The 20,057-nt window shown below is 60.6% G+C and overlaps 1 protein-coding gene across 4 annotated transcripts in view; it reads left to right on the forward strand.

Moving 5' to 3' along the window:
• Positions 1-6,151: 6,151 nt before the first annotated feature.
• The window catches only part of SYT7 (synaptotagmin 7), a 16,160-nt gene continuing 2,254 nt past the window's right edge, over positions 6,152-20,057 (forward strand). The window contains exons 1-10 of one of the 4 annotated variants that reach the window (XM_048949586.1): positions 6,152-6,282; positions 11,596-11,699; positions 12,034-12,113; positions 12,841-12,972; positions 13,460-13,675; positions 15,667-16,023; positions 16,861-16,986; positions 18,559-18,694; positions 19,025-19,295; positions 19,370-19,539. In XM_048949586.1, coding sequence (XP_048805543.1) covers positions 6,252-6,282; positions 11,596-11,699; positions 12,034-12,113; positions 12,841-12,972; positions 13,460-13,675; positions 15,667-16,023; positions 16,861-16,986; positions 18,559-18,694; positions 19,025-19,295; positions 19,370-19,539 — 1,623 coding nt within the window. In that variant the 5' untranslated portion in view covers positions 6,152-6,251. The other 3 variants (XM_048949588.1, XM_048949585.1, XM_048949589.1) reach the window with 3 other exon arrangements.

Consider the following 20,057-nt stretch of genomic DNA (forward strand, 5'->3'; position numbering starts at 1 on the left):
CAGGGCTCCCAGTGCTGACGGTGCACCTGATTTGTCCCATTCCTTCACAGTGATCTCCATTTCTGCCCTCCCAGGAGTGCTGAGGGGGTCCCCACTCATGGGCAGGACATGTGGCACTGCACTACTGGAGAGCAGCCTGCTTGGAGGTGCGGCTCTAGAAGAGGATGGGGCACCCCAGCATGGCATGGAGTGACCTCAGTGTCCCTTAGCTGCCCTACAGTTGGAGATTCCTCCCCCTCCCCCCCATGGCACACCACATATGGGGCTTTGCATGCCTGTCTGCTCTGCAATGGGGCTGGGGGTGATTGGTTCCTCCTGCCACCTTCCCCAAAATCCTTCTAAATCTGGAGCTGGCATTGAGGGTGGGAGGATTTGCGTCAGCGGGTGACACTCAGCCGTGGAGGGGGATTCCGTCAGGGAAAGCAGCTGCAGTTGAGTCACAAAGAGAGAAGCTCCCCGGGTTGGGATGGAGCCCGTGACAGACCTGGGATGTGCAGAGAGGGTGAGGATGAAGAAGCAGGGAGCGGAGCCTCTGGCTGTACTTCCTGTGCCGCAGATCCAGGCCACTTTCCAGCTCTGGGTCTGCACCAAGCCCCTGTCTGCTCCTGCCCCCTGGAGCCCTACCAGCTCTTCACTTAGTTTGGCTGAGCCCTGCCCCACTGCTCCCTCTGCACCCCCTGCAGGAATTGCCTGCCTTGGGGTGTGTTTCCACTGGCTGAGAAGGAGCGTGGTCTCACCCACACTCTGAACCCCAAAATTTTGCAAATAGGGCCAGAGACACTTCGCTCAGATACTCCTCAGAGGACACATTAACCATCCCATCTCATCCCTATGCCATTTCCATTCGTCCCCATCCATTGCCACCCCATCTAAACCCTGCCCCATCCCACCATGTCCCATCCCATCCTGCTCGATCCCCTCCCATTGCATTTCCTCCCCTTCCATCCCATCCCAGTCCCACCCCATAGCCCATAGCCTATCTCACCCCACATCCCACCTCATCCTCTGCCTACCCTGGTGACTTTCCCCGCAGTGAGTGGAACAGTCTGACCCCAAGGTCCCAAAGGGCAGAACCCTGCTTTGTCCCCAGGCCAGAGGGGTCATTCTGCTCTTCCCGCTGGGGACAGGCTGCCTCCAACAAGGGTATGGTGTAGGAGAGCCCAATTAAGCACTGGCACTGCCCCATCCTGAGGTGTTTCCCATGCTGGCCCAGGGAGCCCATCGGTGGAACAGGAGTGGCAAATCCTTGTGCTGCCCCAAATTGCACACTGCTACTGTCCCCATAAGATGCCCCAGGGCTCACGACTGTTTGGGTCTTCCTGTTCCCTGCAGGTAGCATAGAATGCATCCGCTCCTGGTGAAAATGTGGGACCAAGGGGCTCTGCCCCAAGCGCACTGCCAAATGTCCTCAGATGCCACAGCCCTGCAGGGTGGGGCTGCATGGGTGCACCAAAAAAAAAAGCATCATCTCCATCTGCCTGGGAAGGGTCCAGTTCCTTAATGAGTGTGCCGTGGTACTGCTTGAAAGGCGCAGCGCCGCTCTGCCCTCTGCTCTCTTATCTTCTCCATCAGCGATTGCATTTAAGGACGCTATTAGAGGGGTTTGGCACAACCTGTTCTTAATAACCACGGCCATTAGGAACTTTTCTGCTAAGCACATTCCCCACCGCGCTCCCTGCTGGGGCTGCTCCTTACTGGAGCGGGATAACCAAGACCCTTCCTCATATTCCCAGTGACTGGCTGCACCCCCACCCCCCATTCCCCTATTGGGGAATCCTGCCTCTACCCCAATGCTGGAGGTGCCAAGGAACCCAGACTTGTGCCCACTGCCTGCTGTACAATGCCCTGTTTGTGCCTGCTGCCTGGTGAAACACCAGTGGTTGTGAGCAGGATCCATGGCTAATGGCATAGCCTGGCTGCCTTCTGCCCACCCTGCAATATGCTGTGGGAACTCCTGATGGGATTAAGGGCGTACCTAATAGAGGGCATCATTCATTGTGGTGCACCTATTACTAATGGCACAAGTGCAGAACGCAAAATGCTTTAGCTGGGAGGGCAGAGCAGCACGGGCAGCCATTCCCAGTACTCCAGGGCCAGCATCACCCCCAAACCCTTTGCCAGGGGACCCTATTTCCAGCCCTGTGGTCACACCCCAAGGACACACCATCCCATCCACGGGTGCTCCTGTGGTTACTGGTGCCCAGGACGTACTCATGGCGCCCAGCTCCTATGGACCTGCTGAGTCAGGGTGGAGAGAGCGCTACCTAATTGATGGCAACCTGACTCCTGAACCACAAAAACTGTCCTCTAGCGACTGCTGCCCTGCCCTGGGCCCCCTGCCCAGGCGTCGGAGATGCATCAGGCCAGGCGCTGGAGCAATCATCCGTCCCTTTATTTCATGGCAAATCAAACAAGGGAGGGCACCACCTGGCAGCATGGCACGGCACAGCGTCAGAATGGGGGGAAGGAGGGGAAGAACACTGGCTTGTGGCTTGGTGCTGTCGGAAGGACAAAGCTGGGTGTGGGATCCATGAGGCACTGCTTGCCAAAATATACCTTGGGACTCCTGGGGTGCCCTTCATCACACGGCTGCTGTGGAGTAGCGGAGTCTCAGTGCTGTCCTGCCAGCCACCAGCTGCCAGGCACGGGCAAAGTCTGAAGTGTGACCTTCAGCCCCCACCTGCTGCCTTTCCCAGTTGGTGGCAGCTGCTACACAAGGTCCCCACGGTGCACAGCACTGCTCGCACGGCACCCAGCGTCGTCCCCAAGGAGGGTCTCATGCTGAAGATGCACAGGGCGAGGTCAGCCAGGAGCAGGCAGGGACTGAGGATGCCCAAGCACTACTGCTGCCCTTGCGCTCATCCTCCCTTGCATCACATTTACCATCCTTGCCATGGGGTGCAGCCCCAGGGAAAGGAGCTTTGGGGTGGCTCAGGTCCTCATGGTGGTGTTTCCACCACTCATGGCTCAGCAGGGAAGAGATGCTCAGACCCATCCAGATGCAGAGGAGGAGATGGAGGCTGCAGCTCAGCCCCACACTGGGCAGGAGGGTTGCATTGGCACGCTCCATGCCAGGGATCTCCACAGATTTCACTTTGAAATCCCCACTGTGCTTTCCTGGAGAAACAACCTACCTTGGGTATCAAAGACTGGCACCCGCAGACACACTGTCTCTTTGCACTGGCGTGGCATGGTGCAGCACAGCATGGCACCCTGAAGGGCTGGTCCCCATCACACAAAGCAAACAGCATTGCCATGCCCATGGCAAACTGCATCGGAGCTCGGAAATCTCCACCTGGTTGGCAGCTTTTGGAGTCCCCCATCCTCATCACCCCTGGGGAAACCTGCAGTGGGCCAAAGTGCCCAGAGAAGAAGGAAAGAGATGGAGAGCTGCCTGGTTGCTGTGGTTCATTACCATTTTTATTAGCTGTAACAAGTGCCAGGTCACAGCCTGCTCTTGTCAAAGCTGCAAAATAGTTTGCTTCCTAACCCCCTGTAATTACTCCTGTTAGGCTCAGAGAATTTCATCATTTCACATGAAATTTCCACAGGCTTGGCCTCCACCCAAAGATTAATTTGTACAAAAGGCTTTGAACAATGGAAAAGAAAAGAAAAAGTTCTTTTTTTTTTTTTTTTCAGTAGGGAGAGAGGGGAAGAAATGGTTCCCCTCTCATTTTCCCTCCATCAACGAAACAAAAGAGGAGGCAAGAAGAAAGATGTAGAACAACCCTCTTCTGAGCTGTGCTAGAGCTGAAGTGGCTGGGAACTGAAGACTGCAATTTGGCGGTGAAAGCCCTGTGCCTGCACCTCCCCCAGAAATGCAGGGTTGGGATGGAGGAGCCTTGGTCTGAGGGTGGGCAGACTGAGGCTGCAGTGTCCTCATGCTGCCAGCATGAAGACCATTGGGCGTGTTGGGCTGTGGTGGGGGGATCAGGGGTTTGAGGTGGCAGGATCGGGCTCGCTAGGGTTTGGGGTGGATGGGGTTAGGGATACCCAGGGGTTCTGGTAAACCAGTGTGGCAGAGCTCTGATTGTTGAATGGTTTGGAATGGCCAGAGGGTTGGGATATCCAAGGATTTCACTGGCAGAGCTCTGGTTGGCCAAGTGGGTTACGATGCCTAAGGATTCAGGGTGGCAGAGCTCTGGATGTCCAGGAATTTGTGATGCTCAGGGATTTGGTCTGGAAGAGCTCTGGTGGTCCAGAGGTTTGAAACGCTCGGGAGTTTGGGCTGCCCTCAAGATAGGGGATGGTATAGCACTGGTTGCCTGGGGATTTGGGGTGACCAGGGCTTTGAGGTGCCCAAGGATTCAGGGTGGCAGAGTTCTGACTGTCCACAAGTGTGGAATAAACAAGTTTAAGATGCCCAAGGTAGCAGAGCTCTGACTGTTCAGGGCTCTGTGATGCCCAGAGGGTTGGCGATGCCCAGGGATTCAGGGTAGCAGAGGTCAAATTGTCCAGAGGGTTCCAGACACCCGTGGATTTGGGTTGTCCAGAGACTGGGGATGCCAAGGGCTTTGGGCTGCCCAGAGATATGGAATGGCAGAGCTCTGCTTGTCCAGAGCTTTGGGATACGCAGAGATTTGGGATGCCCACGTATTCAAGGTGGCAGAGCTTAAACGGTCCAGAGGTTTGGGATGCCCAGGGCTTTGGTGTGGCCGAGCTGCGTGGGCCACGTACGAGGAAAAAGATGGAGCTGGGGCACATAAATCCACCGTGTGGGAGCGGGGGGGACTCCAGGCACAAAGCGAGGTCCACCTCCACCGCCTTGGGAAAGCCCAGGACCGGATGGGAAGGGGAGCGCTCCCGGCGCTGTGAGTCAGCAGTGCCGCACACCCACCTGGCCCCCATGGAAGCAGCGGCGGCAGCGGCTGTGTGGGTGTGGGAGGTTACGGAGCTGCCGGGACGTCTGAGCGCAGGGACGGGGATTTCAGCGCTCAGTGCGAGAGTGCGTGGGAAGAGAACGGAGAAAAGCAGAGCGAAAGCAGGGGGTTGTGCCAAGGGTTTAATGAGAAGGTTCCCATACGGGGAGGGAGAGAGGAAAAAAAATCAAAATAAAGCTACACTTCCCCTAGTTGGCATGGCAGGAGTCGGGCTCACGGCGACTCGTTGGCTCCAAAGCCACCTCCCCCCCTGCTCAGCACCCACCCCTGGTTTAAAGCGAGTTCTCTCTTCCCAGCAGGTGCTCGCAGACTCACGGCCGCCCTGCGTGGGTTTAGCCCCAAGAACTCCCGAACTACTGCGGGTTCGTGGCTGTGCCCGACTCGGGATGGCTCCCACTGAGCCCCCTTCCCCGCGAGGCCGTACCCGTGGCTCCAATCAGACGCTGGGATGCGATTCCATTCAACTGCCCGCACCGAGTGCGCGCAAGAACAGACCCCTAGCAGTCCCCCAGCCCCTCCGCCTCCACCGGGGAGGCTGCCTCAGGCCCACGGCCGCGGCCCCGCTCCGAGGCTGGGGATGCAGGAAGGTGCCGGCCCCGCTGTTTGCACACCGCCGGCAGCCGCTCTCCCGTTTGTTTGCTCTTCGCCTGCATCTCTATAGCAAATGTTAACGAGGCAATAAAAGCCGGGCACAAATTGCCCAAGGGCGGGGCCGGGAAGGTGGGGGGGGAAAGGGGGGACGCCCCGCTCCGTGGCTCCGTAGCTCCGCTCCGCGTTTTTCACCGCCCTCCGCCGCCGCTCTGCCCGCAGAGCCCCGGCACCGGGAAAAGCGGGCGTGGAGCGGTGCGGAGCGGGGCTGCTCCGGGAGCCCGAGGGCTGGGAGCGGTGCGGAGCGGGCACCTGACGCGTGTCCCCGCGGGATAGCGGGCAGGGTGCGGCTCCCCGTGCGTGTCACCGCGCATTAACGCGTCCGTGCGCTGTCCGCGCGCATCCGCTCCCACCCCGCACCTATCCCCGCCACTCCCCGGGTGGGTCTCCAGAACCGGAGCCCCCCCGCCCATCTCCCCCACTCCTCCCTCTATCCCTCCCTCCCTCCCTCCCTGCCGGCTGCAGTTTCCTCTCCCGCCAGCAGCGAGCAGCAAGTGGATGCGCGACCGTGGCACACACCCGCACACGCACACACACGCACAGCCGGCAGCAGGCAGCGGGCGGGCGGCACCGAACACCGCGAGGCTCCCGGGCCCCCCCCGCCGCCGCATGCCGGCCCCGGCCGCTCCGCCGCCCCCCGCGGCCCCCGCGGCACCCACGTCCCGCGCCTCGCCGCCTCCTGCAGCCGCCGCCGTCTGATGAGCCCCGCCGAGCCCCGCCGCCATGTACCTCGACCCGGAGGCTGCGAGCGCAGGTGAGGCCGCCCCGCACCGGCACCGCGCCCCGCGGGTCCCCCCTTTTTCTCCCGCACCGAGCGCTGCTCCGCGTAGAAAGTCACCGCTGCCGCTTTCAAATGAGTCACGCTCCTGCGGAGCATCCCCTCCTTTCCCCCCCCCCCCCCCCTTTTCTCCCCCGCGGTGCAGCCCTCGACCTCGCAGCTCCCTCCCTGGTGGGATTCCGCAGCCCCTTCCTCCCCCCCCGCCCGTGCTGGGCTGCGTGCTTTGGGGAGGGGGCTGCACGCCGCCGTTTTGCTGAGCTCACGCTCCCCGGGCGCCGCTCGGCCCCGTCGTCAAGAATGTGGGGCGCTGGCGGGGAGGAGGTGGCGGGGGTGCGGCCACCGCGGTGCCCGAGCGGCGATGGCACGGCGTGGCTTGGTGACAGCCGCCGGCAGAAGGACATGGGGACATCACGGGGACGCGTGGCAGAGCACCGTGAGCTGCAGGCCTGCGGGATGCGGCCGCGCCGAGGGGCAGCACCACGCATTGTCGCCCGTGGCGGGCGGCAGCACTGACAGCCTTCGAGGGGACGTTGTCGCCTGCTCGGTGTCACTGCCCGGCTGGGATGCCCTGCGGGATCGGCCGGTGGCCCAAGGTCACCCGGCATTGTGATGACAGTGGGGAGATGGGACAGGTCCCCAGCAGCCCCTTGCTCACCCTTTCTGCAGCCCAGACTCTGCACCTGGATTCATTCCCCCTCCAATGCTCCCCCTATTTGCTCCCGGAGTCACATCCTCCTTGCCCCCTGTGTCTGCTGTGCCTTCACAAGGTTGGCACTGGGACGGAGCACACACCCCTTCTGTCCCATGGTCCCACTCCTGGCTCTCCCACTACGTGGGGCATCCCTACGAAACTGGCCCTATAGCATCAGGGTGCCGCAGTGGCTGACACCAGGGCACCATCTGCTCTGCTCACTGCTTGCCTGCCTGCCCCTCTGCTGCTCCATGGTTCCATTCCCCCTCTGAGTTTGGCACCCATGGCCAAGCCACTGGATATAGGTGGCCTTGAGGACAGCTGGGGTGCCAAGAGGAGGACAGCATAGAGACCAGGTGCCAGCAGCACTCTCTCCCCAGTGCTGTGCTCTCCATGGGCACAGCCAGCACTGTTGTTGTTGTGGAGGAGATGCACGGGGTGATGGGGGTAACTTCAGTGTCACTAGCTATTTGCACAACGGGTGAGACCTCCTCTTCCCCTCTCCCGCAGCAACTGCACCCAAATGCTCCATTCCTGTGCCCCAGACAGGTGCTGGGAGCTGTTGTCCCCGCTCCCCACCTGCATCCTTGTCCCTGCGGGTGCAGATAAATAACCCAGTGTGCCTTGCCAGGAGCCAGGCACCTGCTGTGTCCTGCACATTCCCTGCCTATGCCTGTGTCCCCATGCAGCTCTGTCCTGTTCCCATGGAAGTGGGGTGCCCATGGGAGTGCCTGGGATGGAGATGGGGACTGAGATAGTGACAGGGATCAGGACAGGGATAAGGATAGGAATGGGGATGGGGATGGGCCAGTTGATGGGGACGCAGGGACATGGAGATGGGGAGCTGTGGTCGATCCCCCAGTGCCAAGGAGCAGAGCGGAACCAGAGGTGGCTTTCCTCCGCCTGCTCTCGCGGCTTTTCAGCCTGCTGGAGAAGGGCGGGGAGAGAGAGGGGAATGAAGACAGATGCAGATAATATCACTGCCACCCCCCAGCCCCTGGGGGCTCAGCTCCAATATCTATTATAGATGAATTCAGCAGGGGAAGGGCTTTCGAAGAGCAGACAGTGGGGCTGGTGCACGGTGGCTGTGTACAAAGGCAGAGCGCCAGCCTGAGTATTGAGCAGGAACAGCGGGGACCTGGGGACAAGGCTGAGGGCACACCGTGGGGCATGGTGTGCTGGGGGCACGGCAGCTTGGTCCTGTGCCCCATGGTGCCATCGTACCATCATGCAGTGCCACCAGCTGTGAGCTTGGGGTGCCCCGGGAGCGTGCGGGGTCCCCCTGTCCCTGGGTATCATCCCCGGGCAGCTCTGTTCCTGGCCCTGCTGCAGGAGGGAGCGGGTCACCTTGGGGGGAGTTAATGAGGTTTGAAAGGGAAGCGGCTGATGGCGCTGCTGGAGACAGAGCCGAGGCATTGAGGGAGGGAGAGAGGGAGGGCAAAGCATGTGGCACGGTTCTCTCTGTCCAAGCCAGGGTATTCTTATGGTGGGATGCATGAAGATGGAGAGGGAGATGGGGACCCGCCATAGGAGACCATTCCCACTGTGCTGGGGTCTGAGTGCATCACTGAGGGTGCAGCTCAGGGTCCCTCCATGAAGATGGGGGTGAGGAGAAGGAGGAGGCTGTACACATGGGACCATGTTTTGGGAAGACAGCTGGGGCTGAGCCAGAGCTATCTGTGCTGGAGGACACGGGATGTCACAAGGATGTCAGGAGCTGGGATGCTGACAAGGAAGCTAGTCCTTGGTGTGATGGCTGGGCATCTGTGGGTACGCAAAGTTCTGGGGGGCTCAGGTGCTCATCAGAAGCGGGAAGCACAAAGCAGAGAAACCAGGCATGTCTCCGGAAATCCTGAGCTGAAAATAACCTGACTGCAGGAGAGCACTGGGGGAAGAGTGCATCCATGTGCTGCCCTCTGCGTGCGGATGCACCCGGCCGACGTGGGCATGAGGACATGGAGCCCTGGGGGTCCCCACTGCCCCTCCCTGTGCCATACTGCAGAAGGGTTTGTGGCACCAGGAGGGCACAATGCTGGTATTTTGGAAAGGTGCCTATAGGCACTGCTGCCACCTTTTGCAGCTGAAGTGTTGGCATTCCCAGTGGGTGCCAGCGGAGAGGCACCGGGGAAGTGGCGCGGGTCCCTGGGGCAGGCGGCTTGGTGTGGATGGGGACAGGGATGGACAGACTGGCAGCTCCGGAGGCTGGCCAGATGGCTGGATGGAGAGACAGCTGTGTACAAGGGATGGACGGGTGGCTGGAGAGATGGATGGGTGTGTTGGAGAGGGGGGCCTGCGGATAGGCAGACAAATGCACAGATGGAAAGCAGACGCCTGTTCCCAACCCTCTCGCCCTGGGCGCTCCTAGCATGATGAGCAGCAGTGCTCGGTGGAGACAGGTGCTGAAAGCATGGCCAGCAGCTTGCTGGGGTGGCCACCAGCAGCACTGGGCTGGGCGGCTGGCCGTGCCCGCTCTTCACTCTCCTTCTGGGGGTTTCCATCGCAGCTCCCCCTGCATCCTGCACAGGAGCACAAAGCTGCAAATTCGCAGCTTCTCAGCTGCAACCTAAAAATAAGAGCTTTGGAAAATATCTAGCAAATGGGTAGGAGGATGAGCAAGAGAGGAACGAACAGCGTGGCACCAGGCGAGCGGCATCTGGGAAGCCCCGCTGTGGCACCGCGGCCACTTCACTCCTGCCCCGTTGCACGGCGCAGCGCGGGGCGGTGCTCCTGTAGCGCACAGCGATGCTCTGAGCCCACACCCACCGGGACCGGGCGCCCCATTTCCATCCCTGGGCTCGCCATCTCATCCCTCGGTGGCTGCGGGCGCTCTTGGAACCCTCGCCCGCTTCCCCTTCCGCTGTCGGCGCTTGGCACGCGACAGAGCCTCGGCGCGGAGCCGTGCACGCCGGCTACGGGGAGCGGCTGCGATCGCGCTTCCCGGGAGCGCAGCAGGCGGGGGTTATTTTGGGAACTTCGAGAGGAGGCTCCGTGCTTTGATGCTCCCCGCAGAACATTTGGGGAATTGGCCGTTTTTGGGCTCCGTGCCCTTTTGGAAGTGCTGTGAGCGTGACAACGATCATAGGGGTGCCCACCCTTCCCAGCCAGGGGCCACGTCTCCCCCCGTGCCGCCTCCCTGCGCGCCGGGCAGCACCTGCAGCTGGGGACGAGCCGGGAGCTCTGCGCTCGGCTTCTCTGCTTAATTAAGCGATGCTAATTGACTGGAAAACAACTCATTGTGAGTGCTGCTGCAGCACTGCCCAGCGGTGCCGGGAGCGTGTGACCCTGCGATGTCACCGGGGCAGGAGCCAAAGTCCCCTTGGTGACTGCATCCTCTGCTTTCTCCTTCACTCTAAGAGGGATAATCCTCAGTGTCGTGCCTGCAGCACGCTGTCCTTCTCCCTTTTAATTTCCCTTTATGGGATTATACTAGAGATGAACTTGACCCTGTGAGAAGTGGCAGCCACTGGCACAGGCTCAGTCCCTGTGTCCATGCACTTGCATCACTGGAGCTGCATTTTCCAGCTGGCACCTTCCCATCTGCCCTTCCCTCGGGGATACAGTGGATACCAGAAGGGCAGAAGCACGGTGGATTCTCAGCGCTTGGAGCACTGGGATGCAATGCCAGGACGGTGTCCCACGTGTCACCATGTCCCCAAATGGGGCAGCTGCGAGCAGGGCTCAGTCCCATTGCCTCCAGCACTGTGCTAAGCGCCACGCTCCTCCATGGCTCTTTCTAAATGTTAGAAATTAAGGGCTGGTCCCAAATTCCCTCCTAGGCAACAGTTGCTAAGCAGGTTCTATACACGGGGCCTCGTGACCAAGCGCCGGATCCCCCCCTCCCTCCCCGCCCATTCTGTAGCACATGTGTATCCCAGGTCTCCATCCCACAGTGCCACCCATCCCTGGTGGCACCATCACCCGCTGGCCCCTGCGGGCACCCGGCTCCAGAGGCACTCATCCAACTCTCAGTGCCACCGTGCCCCCTGCCTTGCCCTCCAAGGATGGGGGCTGCCAGTGCTTTGTCACCTGTTGTCCCCCTGTGGGCTTCAGGCGTGGGAGCAGGGCGTGGGGTCCAGCTGCCGTGACTCATGAAAGCGCCGGAGCCGCTGGCAAATTTCATTACAATAACAAGGGCTGCGGGTGAATTAATTATTAACCATTATTGTTTAATATTTATACTGCAGCATGGCTCGGGGTGGGCTCGCTCCAGCCTCTCTGTCCACGTCGGTGGTGGGGATGTCTGGACATGGATGGCACTGTGGCCAGGTTTTAAAGTTATTAGGAATCCATTTGACAAAGTAACTGCTATTTCTGTTCTGAACTTTTAGCATTTGCTCATCTACCTCCTTCATGGACATACAGCCTCTGAAAACAGCAGCTACAGTCAGGTAGCGGCCATGCCGTGGATGCCAGGGATGTGGTCCCACCAGCCCCCGCAGTGCAGTGGGGCAGGGTGGTGGCCCTGCCATGTGTCCCTACTGATCCTCTCCCCATTTGTGCCCACGCCACAGGTGCTGTGGAGTGGCTGTGGGTCCCCAGAAGGGCCGTCCATCCGCCCTTAGGTCCCCCAGCCTCAGCTCTGCTCTGCTCCTCCCCAGGGGCCCCCTCCCGCGATGTCGTCCTTGTCTCGGCCATCATCACCATCAGCCTTAGTGTCACCATCATCCTGTGTGGCATCTGCCAGTGGTGCCAGCGCAGACTGGTAAGTGTCCGTGGGGCAGGGTGCAGGTGGTGAGCGCACCCGGGGGCAGCAGGGCGGCCATGCTCCGTAGCAGGACAGCCAGCCCATCCCCGTCCCTGTGCCTGTGTCCCACTATAACCTCCTAGCTCGCTAATTGTGCTCCTCCCTGCTGAGCATCCGTTGAAAATCACAGCACAGCGCTGCCCCGATTCCGAGCCCCAGTTCTTCTGTGTGTGCCACCACATCCCTTATGCTGGGAATTGCAAATCGACTAACCCGGGGTCAATTAAGCCTGAAATTACCTCCTCCGACCTGGGGGCAGCGCCTGGCTCTGACCCCTCTGCTGTCCCCACAGGGAAAACGGTACAAGACATCCCTGGAGACTGTGGGCACACCAGATTCCAGCCGAGGTCGCAGTGAGAAGAAAACCATCAAGTAGGTGCCAAGGCAGGGGGAGAGGGGCTGGGATGGCACTGCCACAGTGCCACAGTGCCCTGCCTGCTGTCAGCCATGGACGTGTGGGGACACCAGGATCAGGGCATCCATGGGAGGACGCACCATGGGGACAGAGGTGGCTGTCCCAGTGATTTTTAGGCTGGGGATACCAAGCAGTGCGTGGTCTGCAATTATGCCAAAGCATCCCTGGTCTTGCAGTGCCCCGTGGAGAGCTGCTGTCCCCTTGGTTGGAGCAGAGGTGTCACCATGGCCCCCAGCAGCAGAATGGGGTGCCGCTGTGGCACTGGAGCTGGGGTGCACGTGGGGGACACTCACACACCGTGGGGATGGAGCACGCTTCACCTGTGTGGATAATGGCAGGGCACAGGATGGGGTCCCTGTGTGTCCAGACATGATGTGCCAAAAGGAGCACGCAGGGGGGATGGTTCTGGCAATGGGATCCCCTCTACTCACTGCTGCGTCCCTCTCCAGATCCGGCTGCCAGAATGCTGGGAAGCAGCCCTGCACCGCATTTCTCTAACCCTCTGCACCCTTCTCTCCCCTCAGCCTGCTCCCATCTCTCTGCAGCCATCCGTCCGTCCATCCGTCTTGTCTGTTTCTCTCCACAGGGCCCAGCCGGGGCGGGGGGCTGCGCTCCCCCTGGCAGGAATTCAGCTTTCTCTCTTGTATTTCCCTCTTCTTTCTCCCTCCCCACGGTCTGCTGTAGCGATCTAGACAGAGACTTTTGGAATAACAATGACAACACAGTGCAGCAGAAATGGAGCTCGTACCCTCCCAAGGAGTTTATTCTAAACATTTCACCTTACGCCCCATACGGTGACCCGCGCCTTTCCCTCAAGTGAGTCTCTCCTTACCGGGCTATGACTACATGGGCAGCACCCACGCGCCTTCCTCCTCCTCCTCCTCATCCTCCTCCTCCTCCCCCCCACCCCATGGGCAGCCCCATGGAGACGAGCAACCCCGGGGCCCCCGGCAGCAGGGGTGGTGTTGCACGTTTTGGACAGGGCTCCTTTCCCCTTTGTCTTTTGGTTTTTTTGTTTGGTTTTTTTTTTCCCTTTTGGATTTGTACCATTTTGCCCCGCACGCCTTCCAGGCCCCCCCTCCTCCCCCGGCCCATTTATTTTGATTTATTTTTTTGGCAGTGCTGATGTATCTCTCTCTCTCTCTCTCTCTCTCTCTGTCCGTCCCTTGTCTGTCTGTCCACCTCTGGCTCTGTGCCCTCTTCCTTGTCCCTCCGCACACCATGGCTCCCCGACACGTCCGTCTGTCTATCCGGCCCCTTTCCATGTCTGTCCTGGGGGGGTCCGTCTGCCGGCCCGGCCCAGTGGCTCTCTGTTATCAGGGGCTAAGCTGACGGCATCGGCCACCGCAGGCTTGGCCGGGGACCGCGACGGCCACCCCGGGGACAAGCAGCAGTGCGCCGAGGACGGCATGAGGAGCAGCATCTCTGCACACAGCGAGCCCGGCACAGGGAAGGCAGCGAGGGGCCGCTGGCACACGGTGCAGAGCCACTTGGCCGCAGGGAAGCTCAGCCTGTCCAAGTGAGTGAGCACGCACAGCCCTCCCGGATGGATGCCCCCTCTCCACTCCCCTGCCAGGGGGGTCAGGAGCCGCTCACCCACATCCCTGCGGTGCTGGGACATCACAGGGACACGCTGCTCCGCCGTCCGTGTGCCATCCACAGTGCAACCCCGTGCACTGGGGCACGATCTGAGCTTTAGGGGAAAAAGTGGTGGCAGCAGATTGCTGGCCAGGGTCTCGATGTCTCTGTATTCTCCACCTCCTCAAGCTGGGGCTGCAGCAGCCCCTGCTCCATCAGTCGCTGGGTTCAGATCCCAAAAACGTGCCGGCAAAGGATGTGGGGATGCTGGGGCAGGGCCCAGGGCAGCGTGGCTGTGCTGGATGCTGCTGAGCTCTGCGGGATGCGTAGTGCACCGAGCCAGGTGCAGGGGGATGGACAGTTAAGGGGATGGCAGTGCCGCCCTCAAAGCCCTTGGGATTTTTTGGCATCTTTGCACACAGCCTACTTGCATTCGGGTGTTGCTGTGGGATAGGGTTCCTCTTGTGCAAGGCGTCCTGGCAGGAGGCACGTGGGTAGCACTTGGTGTCATCACACTATGGGCATTCCGTGCCTTCCCTGTGCCACCATCCCATGGCCACTCAGTGCCGTCCTTCCGTGACCGTCTTACAGTCACTCAGTGCCCTCTGGTGGCATCACCCTCAGCCACTCAGTGCCCTCCCAGTGTCACCGCCTCCCAGCCCCTCAGTGCCCCCCAGAACCCCATGGGGACAGGTTTGGGGGCTGCAGTGCCCTGTCCCTGGGCGCCTCCCACGTGGTGCGGTGTTGGCAGATCCAGAGCTTCCAGCTGGCTTGGGGCCGAGCAGAGCCAGATTTAGTTTCCCATGATGGAGAGGTTGTAAATGGAACTAATTTCAGATTTGATAGGAAACTGAAAGGAGGTCGGCGGCGGGCGCGGAGGAGGCACAGCGCCCCACGTGCCTTTGGGCCCCAGGGGCCTCAGGGCCAGATCTGTCCCAGCTCTCCAGTCCCTTCCCTCTTCTCTCTCTTTTTTCCACCTCTCACTCTTTCTTTATCTTTCTCCCCCTCCCCTTTTTTTTAAAATTTATATATATATATATATATATAATATACATGTGTATATATATATATATATATGCATATATACAAAATTTACACTGCCTGCAGCTCTGCCTCCCCACTGCTGCAGTGCACAGCGGCACAGCTTTGCCCCGCTGGCCCCTGGGCAACAAAGGAGCCATGGTGCTGGGGAGGGAGGCTGCTTCTGAAGAAGGCTCCCCCCTGCACCAAGGACCCCCTCAAGGCTTTAGCCAGGCTGGCTGGGCTGCATGCCCTTACTCAGCGCAACGGCACCATGCCACGCACCTGCTGCTCTGCACGTGGGCAGCACCCAGCGCCACACTTTGTCCCCATCCATGAGAGTCACGGGCGTCCCAAGGGTGCCCAACAGCAATGCGCATCCCCATCTGCGCCAACCCAGTGGGATCCATCTGCTCTCCCTGTTGCTGTGTGCCTGTTGTGCTCTGTTTGTGCCCGGCTTCACCCTTGGGAACGTGTGGTGCACTGTGCCATCCCAGCATGCTGAGGTGCTCCGGGGACGGTGGTGCCACGCATCTTGGGTGCTGCTGTGCTGGGAGGGATGGGGTAATGGGGACAGGGCGGGCTGGCTGCAGCACGTGAGCGGCGCCGTGTGGCACCAAGGGACCCGCCTTCCCACAGCAGCAGCCTCATTACGCAGCTGGCAGAGGAGGTCAGACGGGCGCTGCGAACACACCGGGCAGGCGGCAGTGGTGAGATGGCAGCGCGGGAGCGCAGAGAGGCTGTGCTGCAGCCGGGAGGCAGAGAAACCGCTGGCTGTAGCCTCTGGCCCCTGCCAGAGTGCTCCCTGCACTGGGGCATCTTCTCGCTAACTCTCTTCTTTTCCTTCCTCCAATTTTGCCCTTTCACCTTCTTCTCCTTTCTCTCCTCTCCTCTGCCCTTCCTCTCCCTAAGTTTCGAGGACTCCACCCTGTCCACAGCCACTACCCTTGAGTATATCCCCACCTCAGCAGGCGACCCTAAATGCCAGAGGCCCCGCACGCTCATGCGTCAGCAAAGCCTGCAGCAGCCCCTCAGCCAGCATCAGCGCAGCAACCACAGCCAGCCGACCACCAGCCAGAGCCTGGGCCACCTCCAGGCCCACAGCAGCTCCTCCGGCAGCGCCAGCAACCCCCGGGGCTCCCGCGGTGGCCAAGTGCGCCAGGGCATCGCTGCCAGCTCCAAGCAGCGCACGAGCCGCTCCAACCCCGGCAGCTGGGACCACGTGGTGGGGCAAATACGCAACCGTGGCTTGGACATGAAGTCCTTCCTGTAAGTTCGCTCGCGGGCTCCTCCTCTCCCCGGCGGTTCCTCCAGGCTTGGGTAAAGCCCACGGCAGGGGTTCAGGGAGGGCTCCCATCTGCCCAACCTGGCTCGGTGCCCACGGGTCCCGTCAGCTCCGTGGGATGAGGGGATGCAACGGTGACAGTCCCCCTGTGTGGGGTGCCCAGCTGCATGGCCCCATTTTCGGTGCCCGCTCAGGCTGCAGGGTGCTCCATGCCATCCCTGTATCTCACCGTGTGCTCTCCCCGTATCTTATTGCGCACTGTCCCCATATTTTGCCATGGGATGCCGTCACTGCTCGGTATATCCCATCCTCTGCATCCTCCCCGTAGTCACCTCCCCTGATGCAAGGGTCCTCTCAGCTGCAGGCATCCCGTCATCCATCCCCAGCTCACTGCCGGTGGAGACCCCCTCTGTGCTCCACTGTGTCTCACAGGCTCTGCCCTCTCCCTCCAGCCTCCTGATTTATAGTTGAGGCTCATCAGCCATCCCCAGGGTCGTGTTGCTCTCTGTTTCGATGGGTTCCAGCCCCAGTTTGTGTGGGAGCCCCTATCCAGAGCTGGGATGCACCAAGCGAGCTATGACCATTCTGCGGAGCCGTTAACGCTGCTCTTGCTTTTTGCTTTCTTTACTTGGCACCGTGGTGCCATCTTGGCCCCAGGATGCCACTGACACCTGTCACCCCACGGCCCTCACCCACCCCCAGATGCCATTTCCTCTTCAGGGGCTGCGCTCCCGGTCCATCCCCACCTGTAGTCCCCATCCTGATGCTGTGTTCTCCTCTCTCTTTCTCTCCCCCCGTCTTGCTCCCTCCCCGCCGGGCAGGGAAGGCCGGATGGTGGTGTTATCCCTGGTTTTGGGACTCTCAGAGCAAGATGACTTTGCCAATATCCCCGACCTGCAACCCGCTGGGACGCAGCCGAACCAGCCGAACGCTCAGGGGGACAAGAGGTAGGAGGAAGGAAGAGGGCAGTCCTGCAGGAGGACGAGACGCAGGGTGGAGGAGGAGGAGGAGGAGGCGGCCGGCCTCGCGGAGCGCCCAGGTTGGAGCGACCAGGCAGCGGGCACGGCGACGGCTGCAGCTCTCCCCGCCAGAGCGGCAACGCCGAGCACACCCTGACCCCTTCCTCCCCATCCTTCCCTCCTTCCCTCCGTCCATCCCCATCCCCATCACTGATGGCCGCATGCTGGGGGGGTTCAGGGCACCGTGCCAGGAGAGGATGCACTGCTGGGACAAGGGGATCCCCAAAATACTGCACCACACTGTGGTGCACACGCAGGGATGGCTCTGTGGGAGCTGTGCCTCCACTCTGGGGCTTCTTTTGGGGCCACCTCAAGCTCCCAGGTGGCACCAGGAGTCCTCATGTTGGTGGCAGTGCCACCTCAGAGGAGAGCAGCTGTGCCTCCCGGCACGATCGCCATGAGAAGGCGGTGGCCCCACTCTCTCCCACCAGCTATTTTTACCCCGCTTGCCTTGGTTTTGCTCCATGTTTTAGCAAGTTCCCCAGTGCCGCCGTCACATGACCAACACTTCCATCTCCTTCCTCCATCTCGTGGCCCCGCAGCAGGGACAGCTCTGCGCCTTGTGACGTCTCCGTCCATCTGTCCCCATCTCTCAGCTCCTTCCTTTCCTTGCAGCCCATCCTGGAGGAGCACCACAGCACATCTCCCGTGCCAGCAGCCGACCTCTCCGTGCGTCCCGCTCCTCTCTCTCCCTTCCCTCCCACCAGGCCCACTGCAGAAGTCGCTCCTCCTCTCCTCTCTCGCTCTTCCTCCCTTTCTCTTGCTGGCTCGGCGCACACCACCAGGCAGCTCCAGGCACCTTGGCTCTGTTCTTAACCTGACTTTGCCTCCCCAGCTCTCTCTGTCTTCCCTGTCTGCCTGTGCGAGGGGGCTGTCCCTGTGCCGCCTCCATTCCCCTCCCACCCCAGGTCTCCAACATTTCCATCAGTGCTGCGTGTGCTTGCCGTGCTGATGGGTGCCTGCATGCCCGTGCCTTTTTTGCCCCAGGGTTGGCACCGCCGTGCTCCGTCTGTCAATGTGCCCCCATACCGTATGCTATCCCCGCAGCTGGGGTGCGCATTCCCTCCTTCCTTGGATCTGTCCCTGCCACTTTGTGCCCATGTCCCCATCGTGCATTGTGGCAGCGTGGTCCTGGCGTGTGCCCATTGCTGCTCTGTCCATTCGCAACTCCATACCCAGCTCCTGGGATCCACACAGGGACAGAGGGGGCTGAAGGACCCCGGGTCAATGGTGACAGCAAAGGGGACACTTATCAACCAGGCACTGTGGCATAAAGCAACTGGGCTTGGTCACACTAAGGGGACCAGTGGCTGTGCCATACCACGCTGGTGGCATGCCAGGTTTGAGAGACCCATGTGCTGGCACAGACTGTGGGGCATCCAGGGCAGCAGGCTGCTGCAGGCTGCCAGCATCTTGCAGCCTGGATCTGGCACACCCCGTGCTGCAGGCACCTCCTGTTCCCCTCCGCCCCCTTCTAGGGCACTCCTTCTCTCCCTGCAGGTTGCCAGCTGGTGGCAAGGCAGTGAACACAGCACCTGTGCCCGGGCAGACACAGCAGGATGAGTCTGATCGCAAGACGGAGCCACGCTCCTCTGTCTCCGACCTGGTGAACTCCCTGACCAGTGAGATGCTTATGGTGGGTCCTGGGGTGGGAAGGGGCTCTGCCATGGGGTTGCCTGCCCCTTCTCTGGTCATAGCTTGCTGGCTGTGCCCCCCTCACGGGGACATGATGGCTGCACTGTCAGGAGGGATTTGGCTAATTGGTGCTCCCTGTTTCACTGGAGGGGAGCCAGGGGTCAGCTGAGGAGATGCCCGCGGGTGGGAGATGGGAGATGGGAGACGGGCTGATGCCTGCTGACAGCCGCCGAACTGCAGGAGCCAGCACTTGGAGCTCTGTGCGGTGCGGCCAGAGCAGCTGGGATGGGAACAACGGCCCCTCTCACTGCTCCTTGTCCCTTTCTCACAGCTTTCGCCGGGCTCCGAGGATGATGAAGGCCATGATGGCTCCAACCGGGAGAACCTGGGCCGCATCCAATTCAGCGTGGGCTACAACTTCCAGGAGTCCACCCTGACCGTCAAGATCATGAAGGCACAGGAGCTGCCAGCCAAGGACTTCAGCGGCACCAGTGACCCCTTTGTCAAGATCTACCTGCTACCTGACAAGAAGCACAAGCTGGAGACCAAGGTGAAGCGGAAGAACCTCAACCCACACTGGAATGAGACTTTCCTCTTTGAAGGTATGGGCTGGCAGGGGAAGGGATGGACACCAACATCCGTGGGTGTCACCTCATGGCCTCCGTCTCCGGCGCAGGGTTCCCCTACGAGAAGGTGGTGCAGCGGGTGCTGTACCTTCAGGTCCTGGACTATGACCGCTTCAGCCGTAACGACCCCATTGGGGAGGTGTCCATCCCCCTCAACAAGGTGGACCTCACCCAGATGCAGACCTTCTGGAAGGACCTGAAGCCCTGCAGCGACGGCAGCGTAAGGCCCATGGGGAGGGGCCCTGGGGGCTGTGACTGTCCTTCTGATGTCCCATTAGGGTTAAGTCCTCGTTTGGGGTCAAAATGAGATATTTCAGGCAGACCTAAAATGAAAGATTTCTTTTCTTTCTTCAGGAAATGTCCCACTTGAGGCTGGCCCCAAAAGAGACACACTGGGGATTGCACTGAAATGTGCCACTGAGCTTGGCCCAACGTGTACCACAAGGGCTGACCTCAGCAGTGTCCCATTAGGAATGACCCCAAAAAAGTCCCACTTGGGGATTTCGCAGAAGCATCCTACTGGGGATGGCCCCAAGATCATCTCACTGGCTATGGCCCCCAAAAATGTCCCACTGGTAGTGACCCTAGAACATTTCCCCGGTGATGGCCACTTTTCCTTCTGCCCAGCCCCAAAGCCCAGTCTTGGGCCAGCTCTTCATGCCCCCATTCCACCACCCTGGCTGCCTGGTGGGACCCCGAGGGTTTTGGGTGCCCTGCAGGACTGAGGCTATCCCAGGG

The sequence above is a fragment of the Lagopus muta genome, chromosome 6 (genome assembly GCF_023343835.1).
Source record: "Lagopus muta isolate bLagMut1 chromosome 6, bLagMut1 primary, whole genome shotgun sequence".
Lineage (NCBI taxonomy): Eukaryota > Metazoa > Chordata > Aves > Galliformes > Phasianidae > Lagopus > Lagopus muta.